Source organism: Helobdella robusta (genome assembly GCF_000326865.2).
Source record: "Helobdella robusta unplaced genomic scaffold HELROscaffold_90, whole genome shotgun sequence".
Taxonomy (NCBI): domain Eukaryota; kingdom Metazoa; phylum Annelida; class Clitellata; order Rhynchobdellida; family Glossiphoniidae; genus Helobdella; species Helobdella robusta.
Window position 1 is genome coordinate 203,073 of NW_008705513.1, and position 23,608 is coordinate 226,680.

A 23,608-nucleotide genomic window follows, 5' to 3' on the forward strand; every position below is an offset into this window, starting at 1 on the left:
CCAGAAACCAACCAACCAATTATCAATTAACAAGCAAAAACCAACCAACCAATCACCAACAAACGACCAACTAATTATCAAATAACAACCAACAACCGACCGACCACACACACGCTCTCTCAACTGACCTTTTGACCTTTGAGAATGTGGTACCAGACCGAGGTACCTCCCATGTCAATATGGAAGTCCGTGTAGCAGCCTTGCACACTCATCAGGCAGTATCTTTTGAGGTAATTTAAAAAAACGAATAAATATAATAATTAATTAATTAATTAGTTAGATAATTAATTAATAGGTTAAAAGGTTAAAAATGTGTGTTAAGGATGGGGTTTTGTGGAGGTCGATGGTCGCCAATGTCCTGAAAGGATAAGGCGCGAGAAAGAAGAAGAATCAATAGATAGATTAATTAATTAATTAATTAATAGATTATTAATTAATTGACTAATGACGTTTCTATTCATTCATTCCAAAAAATCATTTATTTTAAATTTTTATTTTAAATTTAAACAATTCTAGTTAAAAGGCGACTGAAAGTGGGAGGAATCATTTTTCACTTTCGGCTGTCTTACTGGGATAATTATTTTAAAAAAAGAAGGCAACGAATGAGCAATGAAATGGATCAAAAACTGCAAACAATAAACTAGAAACAGGTTGGAATAGGACGAAAGAATTGTTTAAAAAAATTTATTTTAAATTTTAAAAAATTAAAAAAATTATTTAAAAAGAAGACAACGAATGAACAATAAAATGAATAAGTTTTAAGACCAAGATCCAAACGACATTTCGACCAAAACAGCGACGGTGTACTTGGACGACGTTGAACAGTTAATGAGGCTGTCACAAAATACGCCTGACCAACAACTTCACGTTGTTCAGTGATAAATTTAAAAAAATCAATCAAAACCCGAAGGTCAGACTTCAAATGAGGTACCAGTTTAAATTGAATTTAAAGTTCTCAATTGAATTACTAGGCTGATTATTTGAATACTTGGTCATTTTGTATTCTCTCGAATTGAGGGCGGTGGTCTTGAGGCAGACAGTTGCCGGCAACACTTCAACCATGTCGTCACGACTCAAAGAGATGCCACCGTGGTTGAAAAAATTCATCCGTCTATGTTTTTTTGGCAAAAACAAAGACATCAGGAAATAAGTTGTAAGACATCAGGATCAATTTTTCTAACATTCTAGATAAAATTTTGCTGTGCCATGTGTAAATCTCCCCAGAGCTAGTTAGTCAGAAGACTCTCCCCATCTGTGTCGGTTGGCATCTGGCGACCGCTGCTGGATCAGACATTTTCCAACGAATTTAAATAGGACCTCTAGAAGGCATGTGACGTATAGTGACTAGTGACGGTCAGTGGCCGGTCTAGGGGGGCGTGTAGGGCAGTACTCCTCCGTTGGGGCATGTAGAGCAGTGCCTCCCGTCGTGAGCAGTGTCGTTATTATTTATTTATTTATTAATTATTATAAGGTTTGGGCACAAGCCCTTTGCCCCAACTGAAAAATTATAACAATATAGAAAGATTTCAAAAATAAAAATAAAACAACCAGATTACAACAGAATATAACAATATGGAAAGAACTAGGATACAATATTAAGATACGAATTGTTGTTCAATTTACAAATTGTTGTTCAATTACAAATTGTTGTTCAATTATAAGTCAATATCACTCAGATTTTATTTAGACGGGAATATTTATCATTTTGAGTTTGTAGACACGAATATGAATGGCTTTATGAACTACGAAAATTATTTTTTGGAATCTGGTGCTGTGAACGCTGATATAGTAAATTAAGCTGGTAGTTTGCTACTAGATTCATGCAGTACTTAACTTTCTGAGCGTTGTTGAAACTCAGAAGTTTTTTTTTTTCATTAACGGGTTAAGGTAGAGGTTGAAAAGCAACAAGGGAGAGAAGAGCGCTTAACTTCACTGCTTCATTTGACTAGAGTGGGAGGAGTCAGTTGATCGCAACCGAAAACTGACATTGTGTAGTGGGTGTATATTTATTTTACTAAACTTGAAATCTGAGATGGAATATGACGATGGTCTGAGATGGAATATGATGATGGTCTGAGGTGGAATAATAGCAATAACCTCAACAGCTACAGCGATAATGGTAACAATAAACTACGACGATATTTGACCTACTTTTGAACCTTTGGATATTTCATCGTGGCGAGCTGATTGGTCGCAGACGTCTGCAGCTCCCTGAGGTAGGCGGGCCAAGCCAGGTCCACCCAGTCCATACAGTGCACCTTAATTATAATAATAATCATAATAATGGAAGCTTATCTTTACATACATATATATACATATATACACATATATATATATATACATGAACATATATATATACAAATACACACACATGTATATATATATATACATACATACATGTATACACATGTTCTATAAATTCTACCGAATGTTTGGCGTCAATATGTTTGTAGTTCGTTTTTTCGATTTTTCTCACGAAATTTTTTGGAGAACGTTTAGTTTATTAAAATTCAAAATAAACTTAATTTCCGAATTCATGCCGCAAATAAGGCCATATTTCGATTCCGATGATTCACTGAATATTTCCCTATATAAATTAAATTTGCACTGATGATTCATCGACCTCCACAAAACCCGATCTTTAACACACATTCGGTAGAATTTATAGAATATTGTAAAAATTATGGTCTATTACCAACATATACACATGTATATACAAATATACATATATATATATATATATATTCATATATATAGCACATATATACAACACATATATATACATATATACGTTCATATTGTTATTATTGTTAAATAGATAACCAATTTGTTGTGAATAACCAATTTATTGAGAGTTTATTTTTATTATTTATTTATTATTTACAAATTTTATTAACCACAAAAAATGGGTTGGAGACCATACAAGCTTATTAAGCTTTATAGGCCACCAAAAAGAAAAAACAGAAACAATTTCAAAAATTATCAAGCGCATATAACTTAATTTGTTCGTACAACTGTTTGACACAAAAGCATAGCACACTGCACATAAAGTAAACGTTCGTAATATATATATATATATATATATATATATATATATATATATATATATATGTGTGTGTGTGTGTGTGTGTGTGTATTATTCGGCCCCACAATAATATAATTACCAACACAATGATGCAACCTTGATATAAGATTTAACAATTTGGCATTACCTAGATCGTACTCTACAAAATTTTTAGGAGTGCTAATGTAATGAGAATCTTTTCCTGGGAACCACATATAAAATCAATTTCAACTAAGATCAATAAAATATTAGGTATTTTATATAAAATTAGATCTAAAACAAACTACGACATCACGATTGAACTTTACTATACCCCGATATATCCACATTTAAATTATTACAATCTTTTATGGGGCGGAAGTCAGAAAACCGTCTAAATTATCTTCAAAAATGCCAAAACCGGTTCATAAGACTAATTAATATTTACCCTTTCACTGTGTACTCACATAACCAAGGCTTATTATTCGTCACTCAACATTTTACCCATTAAAGAATTACACATTTACTTCAAATCAATTTTTGTATTTAAATTTTTACGTCAACAGCAGTTTAATTATTTTACCAATTTTTTCACTTTTAGCAACGACATTCAAACGAAATTCACCAGACACACCCCTCTTTCCTATTCTCATACTGTGAGATTGAAAGTTTCCCATCCAAGCACCAAACATGGGTATGGGATAGGATGGGATATGTGTTTGGGATACTACATGAAATTCAAGCTATTAACTCATTATACTTGGTGCATGGCCAAATGTCTTTATTTATGTGTCTATTTATACATATGTCTTTATTTATGTGTCTATTTATACGAGTGTGCCAGTCAGAGCATGTTTATGTGTGTTTTGTATGATATTACTGTGACTGGAGTCGTTTTTGTTAGGTATGATATGATTACGTTGTTAATAAATAAGTAACTGGTGACCGTTACAGGAAAAATTCATTTTTGGTTTCCAGATAAATTTCATTTCATTGATACTGTTTTCTTTGATTTGATGAAATTTAAAAAAAATGTTAAATGCTACTTATTTAAAAACAAGTAAAAAACTTTTCTTAGTTAGAAAAAGCACATATTTTAAATAATTCTACACTATTAATAATTTTAATATTCTTGGTGAGCGAATTTTCAATCTCAGCTGTGATTATATTGTTACCATTTGGTATAGGAAACATAACAGTATTATGATATATAAATAATAGTATGATGTATGTGTGTGTGTGAGCGTGTGTGTGTGTGTGAGCGTGAGTTAATGTGTATGTATTTATCTGACATTTCTGTTACATATATAATTGGAATTTTGATTTTATATAATTTTAATACTACTGCTGCTCTACTACTACTACTGCTACTACTACTACTACTACTACTACCACTACCACTACATTTAATAATAATATAAACAAATTAAAAATTATTTGCACACCAGATCCGATTTTGAAGAAGAAAAAAAACATAAACCAAAAAAAAACAAAAAAAAATGTCACTTACTATTAATACTACTACTATTACGGTATTACTATTACTGCTACAGCTGCTACTACTACCACTACTATCGCTACTAATACTACAACAACTCTTACTACTACAACTTTTTTTTACTACAACAACTATTTTTACTACACAACTGCACTAACCACACTAGGCTGATCGACGTAGTGCTCCAATTTGGTGTGACTGAACTCCAGACTGATGACATTGAGGAGTCGATCCCGCCTCGAGGGCTCCGACTCGTAGTACGACGTCCACTCCTTCATAGACATTTCCAGATCTTTCTGCGTTCTCACGTCCATTACATCAACTGTACGCCATGAACCTGTGTTTGTATGTGTGTGTGTGTATGTCTGTGTGGGTGTATGTATGTTGTGTTTGTATGTTGTGTATGTATGTTGTGTATGTATGTGTGGGTGTATGTATGTTGTGTATGTATGTATGGGTGTATGTATGTTGTGTATGTATGTGTGGGTGTATGTATGTTGTGTATGTATGTGTGGGTGTATGTATGTTGTGTATGTATGTGTGGGTGTATGTATGTTGTGTATGTATGTTGTGTATGTATGTATGGGTGTATGTATGTTGTGTATGTATGTATGGGTGTATGTATGGGTGTATGTATGTTGTGTATGTATGTATGGGTGTATGTATGTTATGTATGTATGTGTGTGTGGGTGTATGTATGTTGTGTATGTATGTGTGGGTAGGTGTATGTATGTGTAAGTATGTGTGGGTAGGTGTATGTATGCGGGTTTTTGTGGTTTAGTTTGTATGTGTGTTTGTGTTTTTTTTATGTATGCGAGGGTAGGTAGGTGTATGTATGTGTGGGTAGGTGTATGTATGTGTGGGTAGGTGTATGTATGTGTGCTTTTGTGGGTGCATGTATGTGTGTTTGTGTATGTATGTGTGTTTGTGTACGTCTGTGTGGGTGTATGTATGTGTGTTTGTGTATGTATGTGTATGGATGTGTATGTACGTGTGGGTGTATGTACGTGTGGGTGTAAGTATGTGTATGTAGGCGTGTTTTGGTGTGCATGTTGTGTGCGTGTGTTTGTGCGCGTGTGTGAATGTATGTATGTACATATGCCAACTTTTCTCCCCCACTAATAAGTTTAATAGTTCACAGTCACTTTTGTCTTCAAGCAACTGTCCAAGCTGCCTCCCCCAATGTTTGACGAGTATTCTAAAATGGCCAACAACCCAAGACGTGTCAATCATCTGATGACCGACAACTCAAAGACAGATTTGTTGCAATATTTTAAATTAAATTATTATCTAATGCATGGATATATATCCGTATATTTAGTTATTTTTATTTATTTCTTCAAAAACACAAAAAGTAAACAGAAAGATACTTGTAATAGTGCCTTAACTAAAAATTGTCAAAAATATTTCGATGAGAAAACTAAAATGACCAAACTTTTGCAAGACACATTGCATAGTTACACAAATATATATATATATATAAATTATATAAATATATATAAAACATTATTCTAAGTTATGGTAGTAGATGACAATTATATATATATATATATATATATATATATATATATATATATATATATATACATTGATCTAATATGATATATAATATATTTTTACAAAAAGTTAACGATTTGTTGACAGATCTGTTGCATTTTCATGCTGTCTGCATAGGAAGGAGGATTTGGAATGACATTTTTGAAAAATTACTTTTCTTACAGTGAAACATCGCTTGCTATGTTCAAAGAAGAATTCAATAAACTTTTGTTAAACTTTAAGGAATATGAAGAATGTGTAAAGAAAAGAGAGAGATACTGTTTTATTTAACTCAAATTTCTCATTACTTTTTGTTTGACGTACGTTAATTTGTGTACATTCATTCATTTATTCATTCATACATTCATTCATTCATACATTCATTCATTCATTCATTCATTCATTCATTCATTCATTTAATATTGGTAATGGCTCTTCGATATATATTTTAAATACATGAAAGAATAAATAAAGTTTTCAAAAACTGAAGTGTAAAAAATCATTTCTAATAACAATAAGCAAGAAGAAAAATTTACATTTAATATTAATTCATTAACTCAATCAGTCATTGAGTGGCTGTGCTAGATGAGCTCTTTATCACAGTCATCCTAGCTTTATTTTTTTTTTGGAGTGAATAAAAGATGGTATCCAGTATGGTATCATATAGTATAAATGTATGTGTGTTTTTGTTGTGTGCGTGTGTGTGTGTGTAATGTGCACATCTGTGTGTGTGTGTTTGTAGAAAAGGCAGGTTTATAAGTTGTGTGCATTTGTAGCATGTGTTCTGTTGGTTTGTAGCATGTAGTAGTAGTAGTAGTAGTAGTAGTAGTAGTAGCAGCAGCAGCAGCAGCAGTAGTAGTAGTAGTAGTAGCAGTAGTGTTTGTTGTGTGTGCGTGTACAAGTTTCCTTTTTTTATATTTAATCATTCTGTCATTCATTTGTTAGTTCATTTATCAAATAATTCATTCATTCATTGGTTTAGTTTTATTCATTTACTTAATTATTCGATCAATCAATCAATCAATCAATCAATCAACCAACCAAACATCTACTTATTCTATCAACATAAATAATAAATGTATTCATTCAACTATCAAATCCTTAAACAATTAATTTATCCTTTCATTCATTCATTCATTTATTCATTCATTCATTCATTCATTCATTCATTCATTCATTCATTTATTCATTCATTCCATCAGTCATTCGTTCACTCCTTCATCCATTCATGCTAAACTTACCAACACACTTTTTCACATCACTAACTGTGAAATTCTCACTGGGCATCCTGAATAAATGAATGAATGAATGATTGATTGAATGAGTGAATAAATGAATGAATGAATGAATGAATGAATGAATGAATAGATGTTGAATGAATAAACAAACTAATCATCAATTCATTCAGCCATCTAGTCAGCTACGGAACCAACCAATCTACAACCAACCAAAAAAACAACCAATAAATCAATTAATCAACCAACCCACCAATCAATCAGCCAGCCAGCCAATCAACCAGCCAATCAACCAGCCAATCAACCAACCAACCAGCCAATCAACCAACCAACCAACCAACCAGCCAGCCAATCAATCAATCAATCAATCAATCAATCAATCAATCAATCAATCAATCAATCAATCAATCAATCAATCAATCAATCAATCAATCAGTCAATCAATCAGTCAATCAATCAACCAACCAACCAACCAATCAATCAATCAGCCAACCTCAATCCAAGACCAGCTTTATCCTTAACCAAGATAGGAGTGTCAAATCCATTAGTCTGAAAGTAGGTCAGAGTGACTTCTGTGCATTTGAAAACAAATAACCATAATTAATAGTAATAATTATAATATAAAATTATTACAATTATATTAAATTACATAATTGATAATAATTATTAATTGCATTATTAAAAGATAAAAATTAATATAGACTGGTGTTAGAGTAAGTTAGTTGCTGGGATGCAACCAATAAAACATTTATTATCGTAAACCAATTCATTATTCAATCAAGTCATTAAGTCATCAAGTCATTAATTAAATCAATCAATTAGTAAGTAAGTCAGTCATCAATCAACCAACCAATCATCTACTCACCACCACCACCACTACTGACCAGACCCCTTCATGGAATTATAAAAAGAATCGTCGTCAGGATATTTCTTCAACTTTGACTGCAAGTCGAACGACCTTTGACCGTAAATATCATCGTCATCCATCATGATGTCCGTGTATGACTGCCTCGGCTTGTTCCTCTGGTGGGGATTTGAAAGAAAATTAGGAAAATTAGGAACTTATAAGGTTAAGAGAATTAAAATCAATATATATACAGATACACAGAAAAGTATATTTAAGTCATACGTAAGTTTCTATTAAAGTTAGAGAATCTAAAAAACCAATTTAACAATCTAAACATTGAATAACATGTTAAGACAATGTGATCTATCATATCAACACCTCGTTAATCAATGCATTCATCTAGGATTTAATTTTCTTTAAAATTTGAGTTGGAGAATCTAGAAAACCAACTTAACATAAGTCCTTATGCACTGCTTGTATAATTAAATAAAAATAGATAATAAAAATTGTAGTATAATTAAAAAATATCATATTGTACAATTGAATTAGATTAGCATTAGGCTCGCTAGAATAATAAGTTTATTTATTTTATATTATTATAATGTTCATATCTAATGCACTATGTTACATTAGCATTGATTAAGAAATGAATTGATATTTTAATTATTATAAATAAATAATGCAATATTTCAAAATTTTTATTTAATTTTTTTCAATTATATATTTATTTATTTATTTATTTATTTTATATTATTTTATTATACATCTGCAGAAATAGAAAATTGGTAAGGAACAATTAATTGCTAACCCACACAATGCAACTTAAACTTAAATTAAAAGCTAATAATTTAATTAAATCCTTAAATTATTAATAACAAAAATAATCACAAATTTGTAAAAAAAAAATTCTAAAAAGCGTGCACGCTCCTTCGTGTCCGACGTCACGTACGTACCAAACATCGATCCAGCTGCTGCAGCTGCATGGTGGTGGTGGTGGCGGCCACGGCTGGCTCCCTAACATCGCATTTCATTAAAACTCCATCTGCCACGGCCATAATATTTTTTAACCGTCCGATAATCCAAGCGTTAGATTAGAAAATTAGGGAATTTAATTGAAATTCCGTGCGCAACTTTTCGACTCGGCTCGCACAACCATAACAAAACAAAAAAGCTTTTGTTTATTAAATTTATTTTAGTAAGTAAGACACGTAAAATTTTAAAAATGAGATAGTTAGATATTTTTTAAATTAATTTAGTTACATTCAGCATGTTAATTTTATATAATTAGATTAATTTAAAATATTTGAAATGAATTAATTTGTTTGTAAATGTTTAATTTTTACAAAATATAAAATTAATGAACAGATGCTAATAGCTTTGAATTTTTACAATTAGTTGTATCGCCAATATCGCCTGCGGGAAATTTGAAGAAAATTAAAATTAAAAATGAATGAATTCCTTTATTTTTAAGAATTATTGAATAATAATCGTTAATGGCGTATGTTTTTAGATAATTTTTGGGTGATACTAGAAGATCTAGAAGATTTGCGATTAATTTTGCATTAAAACAGTTTTCTTGTCAATCAGTAATTTTTTTTCAAAGTTCCAGGTTCAGTCTTCTGTTATTTAGAGTTTTGGTTTGTTTCATCTGTTTTAAAATAATTTAATTTAAAATAATAATTTTTTAATTAATTATTAAATAATAACTAGTTAAATTATAAAGACAATAAATAATTAAGAAATTAAAACATTAATTATTAAATTAAAAATTGGTTAATAATTTTTATTAAAAAGAAGTAAATATGTCTTGGGACTCTTCTGGAATTCTTAATGTATCAGCTAATGATACAATCAGGTCTGTCTGACATTACAGTTTTAATTTTAAAAATTTCTAAAACTAAATAAATAAATTTCTAAAACTAAAATTAAAGTAAGTTAGGCAAATGTCATGTTTCATACCCAATGCAGTTAATTATGTTTAACTTTTTTACATCTTTAAGAATAAGAAGGCAAGCGTAATTATCTGCAATGGAGAAGATACTTAACGTTTGCCATAAGTTTTATCAAACTACTAAACAAAAATTTCACAATTAATTTAGAATTTATTCATTTCATAAACATTGTTATTAGTGTGCTACTATATTCTATGATCATTTTAATTTAATGATTAGTGAATCTATTATAAATTATAATTTATAATTAATAAATTATAATTTTTCATTAAAATGCAAATTGTTCATTCATTCCCCCAGATTTGACTTTGACACAACTGATTCCGACACAAGAAAATTTGAACTGAAAACCACCATTCCTCTGCCATCTTTACCAGAGAGTGCAAATGATGATCCAGTGGCAGCAGCAGCAGCAACAAAGAATTCCAGTTTATCCTGTGCTACCAGCAAAAAATTTTTTTTGGCATCTGGGACTAACCTTTACATTTATAGTGCTGATGATAACAAGTAATAACAAGATTTGAAAGATTTTTTATTTAAAAATTTGATCCCAATTGTGGCATAAATTTCTTTTTTTTATAATATTTTATTCATATAATTATATGTAATTTATGATTTAAATAGTTTAGTAAAAGTTAATCACAATTTTCTAGCTCATTTCTGATTTCATTGATGTTAATTTGTATAAAAATACTCTAATTCATATATCATATGACATTGAATTTAATCAGGATTTTACAAACTTTGGCCCTCGACAAAGAACTAAAAGTCATTTGTTGTTGTGAAACCAAAACAGCCCCCACCAGACAACTAAACAGCAACACAAATAATAGTGACATGTATAAAGATGGAAAAAACCCAAGCGCCATCTACCATGAGTGGCTGGTCACGTTGGATTCGGCGCTGATTCTGAATGTTTATGATGTTAACACGGCATCCGGCGTATATTCGTCTAGTTTCCATGATCTTTTTAGAAACAGTTTTAACGGGGTGAAGAATTTTGCTGGGAATTTTTCTGGTATTAATGATGAAATTTCTATTATGAAACTTTATTCTATGTGAGTTTTTTTTCTTTGACTTTTTAACTCTAACTTAATAATTGATAGACTTATTAGATATTATAGTTATTTATATATTATATTATTATATATTATTTTATATATAATTATATATATATTATTAAAATTATAGTTCCAATAATTGTTATAACTGAAATTAATAATTGATAAACTTATTAAATATTATAGTTATGTATTATATTATTATATATTATGTTATTATATATTTATGTAATATTATAGTTACATAAATATTATTAAAACTATAAAACTTATATTGTCAATTTAAAAATATATTATTTTATAGTGTCATTTAAATTTCTTAATTTTATATTTATTTATTATAAGGCCTGGACACAAGCTATTTGCCCTAACTAAAAAAATTATAGTTAAAGTTATAAATGTTATGATATCTTTAAATTGACAATCCCTAAGTTCTATAATTTTAATGATGTTTATATGACTATAATATCATATATATATATTATATAATAATATAATATATATATTTATATAATTATAATTTTTAATATGTTTATCAATTATTAATTGATAATATATATTTTTAATAATTTCATTAAATTTTTTAATTTGTAAAAATAAATTTTTGTTTTCTTTTACAAAATTAGCTGTGACAGTAATGGAGATTCTATGATACTATTATTTGCAAACATTAGAGGGGAGGTCTTCATTTCTTTACCATTTGATCCATCAGTCATTCCAACTACTACTTCTACTAATAATAATAATACTACAAGTAAATATGCTAGTTTAAGTAATAATAATAATAATGCTACAAGGCCATTTATTAGTATAGCCCACTATTTTAGCATGAACATAAATTATGATAATGAGTGCATCTCGTTTGAATTGGCGGTTAATGAGGCTGCCAGTCAACTTGTGGATGTTAGTTTCATTGATGACCAGACCTGGGATGTGATTGGTCTATGGTCTGATGGGCGGGTCCTTGTCTGGTCTAAAAATAGACTTAATAATACAAATAATAATGATGATGATGACAATAAGAATAATAATAATGACAACATTGTAAATAGCTTTGTGGATGGCGCTCCAGATGAGGCTTATTGTGATGAAGGAGGTGTCATTAAAAATGTAATCAGAGATAGTGATGTTTGTGGAGAGGCTAGAGGTGAAGATGATGATGCTGGTGAGTGGGAGTACAGTTTAAGCTTCGAGTTAAACTTTGATGAATTCCACCGACGGAAACATTCATCTAGGATTCCAAAAACATCATCAGCAACTTCTACCAAAATTATGTTCACCACAGTAACTGGCACAAACGCATCAGTTGTTCATCACAACAATTCATTATTCACCATCAACCTAGAAACCATGGCTTTGGAATTTATCTGGAGCTATCCCGGTAAAAATGACGACGATGATGGCAAAGTGGAGAGAGAGGGTGATGATGCTATTAGAAGAGATGGTGAAGCAAATATGGAGGGTAGAGGTGATGATGTCATTCTTGATTTACTCCTAATTGAGAAGGAATTGGTTCTCCTTGTAGATGCAGGTCGTTGAGTTTATAGTTTAAATTATTTTATCCAAGCAAATCAAACCACCTAATAATTACTTACCTACATAGTTGAATAATTAATTAATTAATTAATTAATTAGTTAATTAATTAAATTATTGTTATTATTATTATGAAAAGAAAAATTTTAGTTTAAATTGTTTCATTCCTGCCAGTTATCTTATTAGTTACAATAATTTCTTTGTTAAACAATGATTGAGAAAACTATTTTTTCCCCTCACCAAAACAACAGGCAACAACACCATATGCATGGAAATAAGAAGCTTTCCTAGCATGAAACTAAATAGAAGAGTAAAAATCTGTGAACAGAGCACTAATCTCAGATCACTTCGGCTCCGCACTCCAAATGTCAGCTCCTCAATCATCGGCCAGCACTCACTAACTGGTTACACTAACTCAAGTCCGGGATTTCTTGGTGGTAATAATAGTAACAGCAGTCAATGCAGTGACACAATATACTGCGTAGTGGAACAGTCAACTGAATTCATCAAGATATTCTCCTTGGACCAGACAGACCTGGGGGCACAATTGTTGAAGCTCGTATCGAAGGGGTTGTTTGCTAGGGTTGAATATCTGGCTACAAAGTTCAAGCTAGATGTGAAACCAGCCTTCCAAGCTCGGCTCAGATATTGCATTGATAACTTGCATTCATCGTTTAAAAGTTGGAGTCAAGCCTTCCAGAAGAATCAGAGGAATAATTTGAAGTTAAAAAAGTATAACAAGTTGGTCAACGACCTCATCTACTGCATTCAGTTAGTTGATGTAGCCTACTGGGAGTTTAAATCCATCCTCTCCATAACATTCCTGACATTGAAAGATGCCAACAGAGTTATGACAGCCATTGAAAGCCGACTGGAATCTCGTCAGACGTCAGTAGAAAGAGACGCATCCAACAACTGCAACGATAAAAACAACGTCACAAAGTTCTCCTCTGAAGACGAATTAAAAATGATAGAACAGTTACAAGACCTCATGTACAAACTCAAGTACAAACTCGGCACATACACTGTAATATTTGAGACGTACAATCCCAAGGAATGGAATAATTACTCTAAACTGAGCGCTCCGAACATTTTCTTAATGCTCGTCAAAAAAGGCTGGTTGGGCTGTGCAGAAATTTTCATGAATCGCCACAAAGATGAGTTGATCATCGGGCGAGGTGGCCACAACGACGACTGCTGCATTAAAATTAGTGAGATACTAAGCTGCTTGCACTGTGGCATTGCTTCATCGGACGTTAAACAATTCATTGAGAATGTCATTTTCCCAGTAGCGAAATTCAGCTATGACGCCATCAGGATGCTGGCCAAGTGGATTGAAGATTATGCCAGGAAGCTTGAAGTCCTGGAGCCTGGCTATTGGCCCTATAACGCCATAGGATTGTGCAAAATTTTAGATTTTGATGATCGAGTTGATCAGAAATCAGGAAATAGTGCTGACAGCTTCGTGAAGTCTTGCGGTACTGGATTTTTAGAGGTGTCGCCAAGAGACAAGGCCGCTCAGATTTGCAGTGCTTCATTTCTCGCAAACGCACACGAAAATGATGAAGACAGCTTGGTAGCACTGCATAGGCTTTTGTGCCACCTGAAAAATGCTGAAGAAGTGACCAAAAAATTTGGCTGTCCATTGCCTCTTTCGATAGTCGAGCGTGAAAATAGCGAAACGATTGCTTTTCGGATGTTAGACAGAGTCGTTGCTGTTGAATTAGTCGAACGAGTTATTGACGACGTCATCAGGCCATACCTGCTGAGCAAGAGTCTGAATGTTGATGTCGTTCTGCTAAATTACATCAAGAACGTTTCTGAGAACGTCATCCATTACAAGAATGAAGAAAAGGTTGCCAGGATAGCAAGGTTTTTTAAGTATAGTTGTTCATGTCTCTCTATTATAATTTCCTTTCAATGAACTCATCACTTGTCTGATAATTTCAGACATATTAATGAAAAAAATGACATTTCATCTCGACAGGTGCATCGGCTCTTTTGTGAATAAATGCAAAGCACTGATCAGCCTTACAAGTTGGTGCAACGTACCATGGAGTGATAGCATCCAGGAGATGGTGGAGAACCTGGTGGCAGTTGAACATCCGCTCGTCAGGTCCATTAAAGATAGAAAGAATCAAATCAACTTGGAGTGCATTCTGAAAAAATACGGCTTCAATTTAGTTCAGTTCATCGCATGCCCTGCTGAGATCTTAAAGATTATCGTCAATAAAGATTATGCCAGTGATGGTAGTGGTGCAGGTGTTGGTGTTAATGAGGATAATTGTGGATCCAGTAGAGTAGAGAGTGCATTGTTTGATGCTATGATGTTAGCAGGCAGAGGAGCTTACCTGCTTTCCGACGTCTTTTTCCACAGACTGGTGCACTTGATTGGTAGTGGATTGTTTGAGGACGGGTTCAAGCTACTGGATGGTGTTGATGCTATGGTTGAAAAATTTCTAAAAGAATATGGAGAGGAATATTGTTAGTGTTGTCTCTACTTGGATCCTTTCCCAATTTAAAAAAAAATTCAAAATTACTTGTTATGTATCTTTAATGTATAACTAATTAATGTAGTAATTACTGATTACTATGCTATATAAGTATTAATTAAATTACTGATGTAACTTTACTCTGTTTACTTTTTTTGTCTAGATTTTTCTAAAATGAAAATTTCCTGATTCCATTTGATGGATGTTTCATGTATCATTGTTGTAATGATTACCTGCTAATATGTTACTAATACCAATATCAACTTTACTAACTACCAATACATTTTTAGTTGAATTACTTTTTACATGTAAACTTTTATTACGAGAAATTTATGAAATTTCTTTTTACACGTCTCTAATTTATTACTAATACGGTCATAGAAAGCCAAATTGTCGTTTGTTCACTTTTCTAGGAAGCATTTTCCATGATTTTTATTATTTTAATTTTGCTGTTTAACGTTTTTGAGTTAATAATTTTATCATTTTTTTTTAGAAAAAAAATGTTTTAATTGTATTTAAACAATTTCTGCATCTGTCAGAATTTATGAAGAATAAAAAAACCCATCCTATCTACGTCAGGTAAAGATATGAAGCAGGAAAACAGTATCGGAGAAAAAATCGGCGATGACGTCATCGACCTCGCTCGGTCAATCCTTTCCAACGAATCCCACTTCCGATCCGTCAAATATAATTATTCCTACTTCGCCAGCAACCTAGCCAGAGAGAGATACAATAAGTTAGCATCATCTGGCGATTGTTCTTCCCAATCTGCAAGCCTTCAATATTACAAAAACATAATTGAGTTCTTTGCATCAGGTCCAGATTCAAGTATTAAGACCATTGAGGGGGTAAATCCTAAAGAGAATACCCACATTAATAAGATTGTATGTAGTCACGAGCTAAATGCCGACGATGACTATATGAAGTTGATGGAGGAAATATGTGACCTGGTGAGGACGAATGATGGCGATCTTCCGGCTGATCACGTGATGTCACTACTTGCGAAATTAAACTCGTCCAATCGGCTTCTGCCTGATGTGTGCGTTGATAACTTAAAAGTGCACCTTAAGATTCAGAGATTATTAACTCTATTGATGAGTTTATTCAAATCTTCTTTTGACTATTCACAATTTGACGATGCGAAACTGGATGTAGAAGTTGAGAGGAGGAATTTTTTCACTGGAAATTCCAACAATTCTAATAATATCTCATCCAGAGGACTGCTATATAAATGGTCATCTGTGTCCAAGTTGCTGTACGGATTAATGACCTTGACATTGTCAGACGACAAAAATCTCCAAGGGTCAAATGTCAAATACGATAGTGACGTCGGCGAATTTGAATCGTTGTTTGATAATTTGAAAGAAGTCTTGCTGAAGAATAAGCAGGATCATCTGATTTTAGAATCCTACTTCACATTCAATTGTACATTATTAGAGTTATACAAAAATTTAATGACATCGAACTCGACAACATCTCCTTCGAGGGAGGTATCTCTCGGAAATATGACGCTAGCCCCTCTAGATGCCACTAAAAGGCGGAGCACGGTCACCCCGCAGTCCCTACCCCAGATGAGGGTAATTTCCGTTGAGAAATTAATAAACACCATTTCATCGCTGGTCGACAAAACCCTCGCCCTGCTACCAACTTCACACGCGTCATCCTCATCAATTTCGAATGGACCCCAGATGAAGGCCTGCATATCCCTCATGTCTTCTTGCTTCACTTTCGACGAAGCACTCCCGAAGTTGGCTCTCACTTACAAGATGGCGGAAAATAAATTCAAACTTCAAAGAGCCCTGGCTAATGTAACATTTTTCATTTATTACAATTTAAATATATTTTATCATTTATATCTTCGATTCAGTTGTTATTGACCGGTATGCAATTTGACCTACATTTTTTAATGATCCACTTTAACAGCTGGCGATTGGTTACACATCTCTTCAGAGGGAGGACACGTCATTCTTCATCAGGATGCAGTTGGAATCAACTTGGGCCTACGTTCTAGCCCAAAGGAGGATGAAATTAGGTTAATGTTTGTAATTCGCTTCATGCTCTCAACTGTGTTATGAATTAATTTGTTTTAACGTGTGTGTTCATTCGTTCATTCATTCACTCATGGCTGGTTGATTGGTTGATTGATTGATTGATTGATTGATTGATTGATTTATTGATTTATTGATTTATTGATTTAATTATTACTAATACATTTACTAATTTTGTTAGTGGTAAGTTGTGTAAGAACGAAGATGTTAGGTGTTGATATCTTCACATTCGCTTTAAAATCTTGAGGACAGTGCAAGTAAAGGCATGGCGACTTAGATATTTTTTAAATTTTATTTTGAATCTCCCAGACTTAACCGTTTGTTCGTCACAGCTCGAAAAATTTAGAGTAAAATATGAATAGAATATAACACCTAGATCGCCATTCCTTGCTTGGTTTAAGCATGGCATCGAACCGTAATTTTTTCGTTTCGTTTTACGGTTTTTGTTCCGAGCAAAATTTCAGTTTTTAACGGTTTTCGGTTACGATTCAGTTCCGGTTCGATGCCCTAGGTATAAGTTAATTTGTTCAAACTGGATATATTACTGAGAAATAAATGATCAAATGATCTAATCTCCAAACAGAGCATTCGAAGATGGAGAGCCTCCATGCAATGTCGATCAGTGTTCACTTTGAAAATGCCGACCTCCTGGACTTCTGCAGAGATTTCAAACTCAGCACTTCATCCGCTTATCTCTCCATCATCAATTCCATCCTGTCGTCTCCCATCATATCATCATCATCACCGTTATCGTCATCCGCTTCTTCATCTCAAAAAACACTCAATAATACTGCCAGCATTTTGCTAACAAGAGTTGAAGTATTTTGCTCGCTGTTGATTAAAGATAAAGTATTTACTGAATTACTACTACTGCTGAGTAGCCATTTGGATAAGGTGAATGGCAGACGTTACGATAGAATTCACTTTATACTTAGAATGATGCAGAATGTAGAGCAGAATGTGAGTGCTTATGAGGCAGTAGCAACCACCGACCAGCAGAACGCTTCACAGCTATCGACAGATGATAAGATAAGTTTAATAACATTCCTTCAATCGTATAAACCAATCAGTCACTTGAGAGCTGTTAATAAAGCGTCATCGGCTTCGTCGTCGTCGGCTGGAGGGCTGGGAAAAGTTCAGAAGGAAAATTGGAAACAAGTTGCCGATGACAGGCTGTCTTTCCACGATTTCTTTTCATCTCAACTCTTGAAGAAAATCATTTCCAAGGAGATATGTTATGACAATGCCCTCGGGTACGCTGCTTATCAATTTCACATTTTTACCATTTTTTTTATTATATATGGGTGGCCAGATAGCATGCTGATTTGCTGGTCTAGGGGTTAAGACATCTGTTCTTGCTATTGCTGTTTTCCCGGGTTCGATTACAAAAGATCTCTGACTATCACGTGCAATGTGTGTAATGCATGCTTTCGCACGTATCCATTTACATGCGCTGTGTGTGTGTGTGTGTGTGTGTGTGTGTGTGTGTGTGAGTTTGTTTGTGTGTGTGTGAAATTAATTGAGGGAGAAATTAATTATAATTAAAACATAATTTATAAGTAAGTTCCGTATATATCATAATTTCGCCATTTTTGTTTTTTGATATCATTGATATTATCTTTGTGTTTCAATAGATTCAATATTCCTTTTTTTTCGTCATTGTGTTACTATTTTCCTTAAATAAATAGTAATAACAATTAATACTAAATAAATAAATTAATCCATTAATTGCCGGCAGATGGTTGTCAATGTCATCATCTCTAAGATACCCGGAAGATGATATACTGATAGTGGCCATCCGGAATATCATAGAGGACGCCGTGAAGTTGGAGGAGGTGTGCGGTGGAGATGATGCCATACCAACTGAACATTTGGACCTCGTGTTCCAGCTCTGCCAGAGGGTGAACAATCTCTCTGTGGCCGTCAAGGTGCTGGCTGATCTCCTTTCTTAATTTTTTTTTTCTTTGTATATATAATTTTGAGGATGTCTCAATTATAGCGCTGTGTTCATAGTGATGTAACCAACTTTAATTTCCAATTTAAAATTTCTTGCAATGGATTACTACCGCTTAACGTATGAAAACCTCCATTCCACCAGATCATTGTATGGGTCGTGGACCAGCTGACATCAACGGCTTACTCTCAGCATCGCCTCGACCTGTACAAATTATGCAAGACCGCCTGCAAAAAATGGATCGCCATGGAAAAAACATCCCTCAACACCGTGCCAGCCAGCAGTATACCAGTAAACATGATGATCAGGTGTGAGATGGAGTGCCAGAAACTCGAGTTGGCTCAAATTCTTGAACATTGGGGTTTTGATGATTTAGCGAAAATGGTTCTATCTCCTGACAATATTCTCCTTGAAAGTGGTTTCACCGTCGATTACAATAAGACTGTAATCGGTGAGGCCTTGATTACGAAGCTTTATGAACATAAGTCTGTTCTAGAAGCCTGGGTTAGTTGGATAAGTTTGATATTAACTATTGCTAAAAAGTACTAACATCAGCCGGGTTTGTTGTGGTCAGAGGCAGATCTAGACAGCTTTCACGGGGGGTGCCAAAATTTAAAAAAAAAATATTAAACTTTGAAATTTACTGGAGACCAAGAAACTAACCAAACTTGTACTAGTGGGGCTAAGTTTAGACTAGAGACCTTTTTTGTTCATCACGTCAATTTTTGGTCGATTTTTGACTAAAAACTGAGTTTTACTAAATTTTAATTAAAAATTACTCGCCTCGACCTGTACAAATTATGCAAGACCGCCTGCAAAAAATGGATCGCCATGGAAAAAAGCATCCCTCAACACCGTGGCAACCATTCACTTCGCGTATTCACGTCCATAAATCCGTCATTGCGCGAATTTATTAACAAATAAACTACCCAGCTTAATTCACTATATCAGCGTCACATTTAAAAAAAAAATCTAGTTAAAGTGTGTATTCTGTAATACATAATGAAAACTATTCTGTCGATTCAAAGCAATGTGTATCAAAGACGTCAAGATTACCAAATTATACATTCTCATGTTCAGGAGATTGGGCACTACATGGATCCGGTAGGTAGCAAGCTATTAGCTAAATTTATATCAGCGCCACATTCCAAAAAATTGAACTATAGTAATACATAATAACTATTTGATCGATTCAAGATACTATATATCCAAAACTCTGGATTTCCATTACCAAATTATACATTTTCCTGCTCAGGATATCGAGTACTTCATGAATCTAGTAAAAAAAACTACCAGCTTAATTCACTATATAAGCGCCACATCTTCAAAAGTATTTGAATTATAGCGCATTGTTTGTGATGATAATTATTCGTGTCTAAAAATTAAAAATAAATATTCCTGTCTAAAAACTGACTTTTAATGTTTTTTAATAACACTGATCATAACGGGGGTGCCATAGTTTTTCGACACCCCCCCCCCCCCCCCTCTCTCCTAGATCCGCCACTGGCGTTTTATTTTTTGGATTGGGTTTAAATTCAAAAAGATACACGAACGTATTTGATGCAGTGATTCGCGCGTTTTCGCGTCTGACTTGTTGCCTTTAGATAATCCACTAAGAATATACTACCGCGTTACATTTGCTTCGTTGTTTGTTTGTTTTTAGTGAAATAATTCATCTCCTCACCTCTCGTCTTCTTCCTAACCAATCAAACAGCACAAATACAGATCCTTCAGTCAGGATACGTGCAAAGTACACGCAGCGGTGGAGAATCTGAATAGCTATTTCGACCTTGACATTGCAAGCCTTCGATCAACATTGGTTGACATGTGGCTGACGCCAAGCTCTCAGATCAACAATGAATTTTTAGACGTCTCCGTTATCGTTCCTGCCGGAGTGGATGATAATGATGGTGGTGGAGAGAAAAAGTTAATTCTTGTTCCATTCCTCATCATAACCATTTTTATTATTTCTTTTTTATTCTTCATTAAATTTTATTCTTCATTAAAATGGTTTGATTTTATTTTAACAGCACTTTTGGAGCGACAAAGAGTGAAGAAGATGACGCCAACAATCTTATCAGACTTATCTATCTTCTCTCTCAACTAGATACCTACCAATTGTATTCTGTTTTGGTTGATCCCTTGACCAATGACAGAACGGGATTCGCCGAAAACCGCATTAGAGCGCTTACCTGCTTCTTAAGCCTAACCAATCCCATGTCGGTGGCCGAACATCTTAAATTAAATTCGCTTGATGAGTTAATCGAATTATTAACGAATATTATATCCGTATCTAAGTTGGAATCGTTAAATGTAAAAGAATCGTTCGATTCTTTCACATCCCTAGATAAATCTTCACTAATTAGGATGCTGATAAAAAATAGCGGCGGTTGTACATTCTCGTCGCAGGAGTTCAGTAAAAGGGATGGGCTGTCGAGTTTTGCGGTGTTGTGCGCCGGTTTAATTGCATCTTATAGCATAAACGATATCGATATTTGGAAGTCCGTTCTGGGCAAGTTGATTGGGGAGAGGAGGTTTGCTGTGGTGTACATGCTTCTCGTCAACTCTGGCTGGCTGGTTATGAGGTTAGTGGTCACGAGACGGAATGATTGAAAATATATTTGGTTTTATTGGAATGATTGTGTGATTTGATCTAAAAACTAACTTGACATCAAAATAGCTCTTTTCTATGCTGTGTTAGATGGACGTTAGTGTCCAGTTGAGGTATGAAATTTTATGTTTTAGAGTCGTGCCTTCTACATATCCACATAAAATATGGCTTTACTTAACTTGAATGAATAAGGATTTGAGCAATCTTAAATGTGGTTATTCACTTTCGTAATCAACTCTTGGAAGCAAACTAGTAACTATTTATTATTAAATGATTTTATTTCCTTGCAGAAACCCTTGCAACGCCAAATATCTGAGTGAAATGATGACACAACTAATCACCACTATCATCAATACTCATCATCATCTTCGTCATCATCGTGAAAATGACGTCATTTCGTCCCTGGCCTTCAACTTGCTTCTCATATATCCAGGATCTATCGCCATGAATTGTCAGGATAGTTTGGAGGATGAGGTATCCGGTGTGGTAGCTACATTAGCCTCATCATCGTCGCCACCGACATCATCGACCTCACTTTGTTTCAGCGAATTTTTTTTCAATCTGATGGAAAAATTTTTCGACCACAAGTTTTACGAACACGCCTTTGGCTGCGCCATCCTCTGCCATTTTAAAGAAATTCACAATGTCGACGGGGAAGGAGATGATGAAAAGAACGATGAGAAGATTAGTGACGTTAACAAAGATAAAAGATCAACGCTGCTAAAGAAATCAACCTCCATAAATACTATAAATCTTGCAGTGGCCAGGGTTGAAGATACGATTAAAAGTGGAATTCCGTTTAAGTATAAAGGCACTATAGTTAGGAGTTTGAAGAAAATAAAATCCATCAATGATGCTAAAGAAGGCAGCAGCTACAACAACGATCATGATGGTGATGATAACGTCAATAACCTAGGCGATGACAATTCTAAAAGTGGCGCTTTTACAACGTCATATTGGGTGGTGACGTCATCTGCTGAAAACAAATTCGATATGAGTTGTTACTTCGCCAGAGAAGATTCGTTCCAAAGGTGCCAAAGTGCCCTAGACGAAACTATGGCCAACATAAATGCTACTATTTTGAGATATTAAGTTGATGTCGATGTGTTGTGTGTGTGTGTGTGTGTGTGTGTGTGTGTGTGTGTGTGTGTGTGTGTGTGTGTGTGTGTGTGTGTGTGTGTGTGTGTGTGTGTGTGTGTGTGAAAGAGAGATAGGAGATAGTAATCAGTAATGTACATGTATATAATGTTAATATTGTTTACATTTTTGTTGCTGGGTATTCCAATTTACTTGTGACACCGCTTAAATTGCTTAAGACGGCTGTGACAAAATGCCTTTTATTATAAATTTGTTCATTTAATTGTGGAATGACAATTTTTTAAATGTGCTAGGCTAGAGTGTTCTGACGTTTTTTCGGTTGTTTCAGCGTTTGGATTGATTAGTACAGGCCTCGTTTGCCTGTGTAAAAGATTGTCTAACTTGATGTCTTTCTATATTGAAATAAGCGTTCGGCATTGGCGAGCAATGAAATAAAACCTATGGAAACAGCTGAGTTCTGAGATGAAGCAGTAGTTGGAATCTTTTTCATAATCTTAGGGCCCGTGTATATATTTATATACATATATAGAGTAAATAAATATTCTTTTTATGATGTATGGGTCTGTCTATTTTATTTTATATAAATTAGAATTGTGTTCACTGTTCACCGTATGTGTGGAATAAAACTTCACTTAATCAATAATAATCGTTGTCGTATTTGTTGTTTTTGGTATTGGTAACTGCGGTCCTGTCTTTCGT

At 33.7% G+C, this 23,608-nt stretch overlaps 2 protein-coding genes across 2 annotated transcripts in view; one reads left to right on the forward strand and one right to left on the reverse strand.

The window, feature by feature from the left end:
• HELRODRAFT_104360 (hypothetical protein) overlaps window positions 1–9,313 on the reverse strand; it is a gene marked incomplete at its 3' end in the record, with an annotated part of 11,654 nt that extends 2,341 nt beyond the window's left edge. The window contains exons 1-7 of the mRNA XM_009033391.1: window positions 9,113–9,313; window positions 8,197–8,335; window positions 7,806–7,884; window positions 7,319–7,365; window positions 4,700–4,878; window positions 2,152–2,258; window positions 129–222 (exon numbers count right to left, since the gene is read on the reverse strand). Of these exons, the coding sequence (XP_009031639.1) occupies window positions 129–222; window positions 2,152–2,258; window positions 4,700–4,878; window positions 7,319–7,365; window positions 7,806–7,884; window positions 8,197–8,335; window positions 9,113–9,214 (747 nt within the window). The remainder of the gene's footprint in view (window positions 1–128; window positions 223–2,151; window positions 2,259–4,699; window positions 4,879–7,318; window positions 7,366–7,805; window positions 7,885–8,196; window positions 8,336–9,112) is intronic.
• Window positions 9,314–9,961: 648 nt separating this feature from the next.
• On the forward strand, window positions 9,962–23,291 carry HELRODRAFT_194640 (hypothetical protein; the record flags this gene model as incomplete). Its single annotated transcript, XM_009033392.1, has 16 exons — window positions 9,962–10,014; window positions 10,412–10,618; window positions 10,843–11,169; window positions 11,799–12,703; window positions 12,958–14,578; window positions 14,694–15,190; window positions 15,778–17,006; window positions 17,122–17,230; window positions 17,830–18,499; window positions 18,985–19,174; window positions 19,345–19,704; window positions 20,281–20,304; window positions 20,456–20,530; window positions 20,915–21,126; window positions 21,231–21,785; window positions 22,102–23,291. The coding sequence occupies 16 exons, from the start codon at window positions 9,962–9,964 to the stop codon at window positions 22,901–22,903; spliced, it is 7,836 nt and encodes a 2,611-aa protein (XP_009031640.1). The 3' UTR covers window positions 22,904–23,291.
• Window positions 23,292–23,608: the final 317 nt, after the last annotated feature.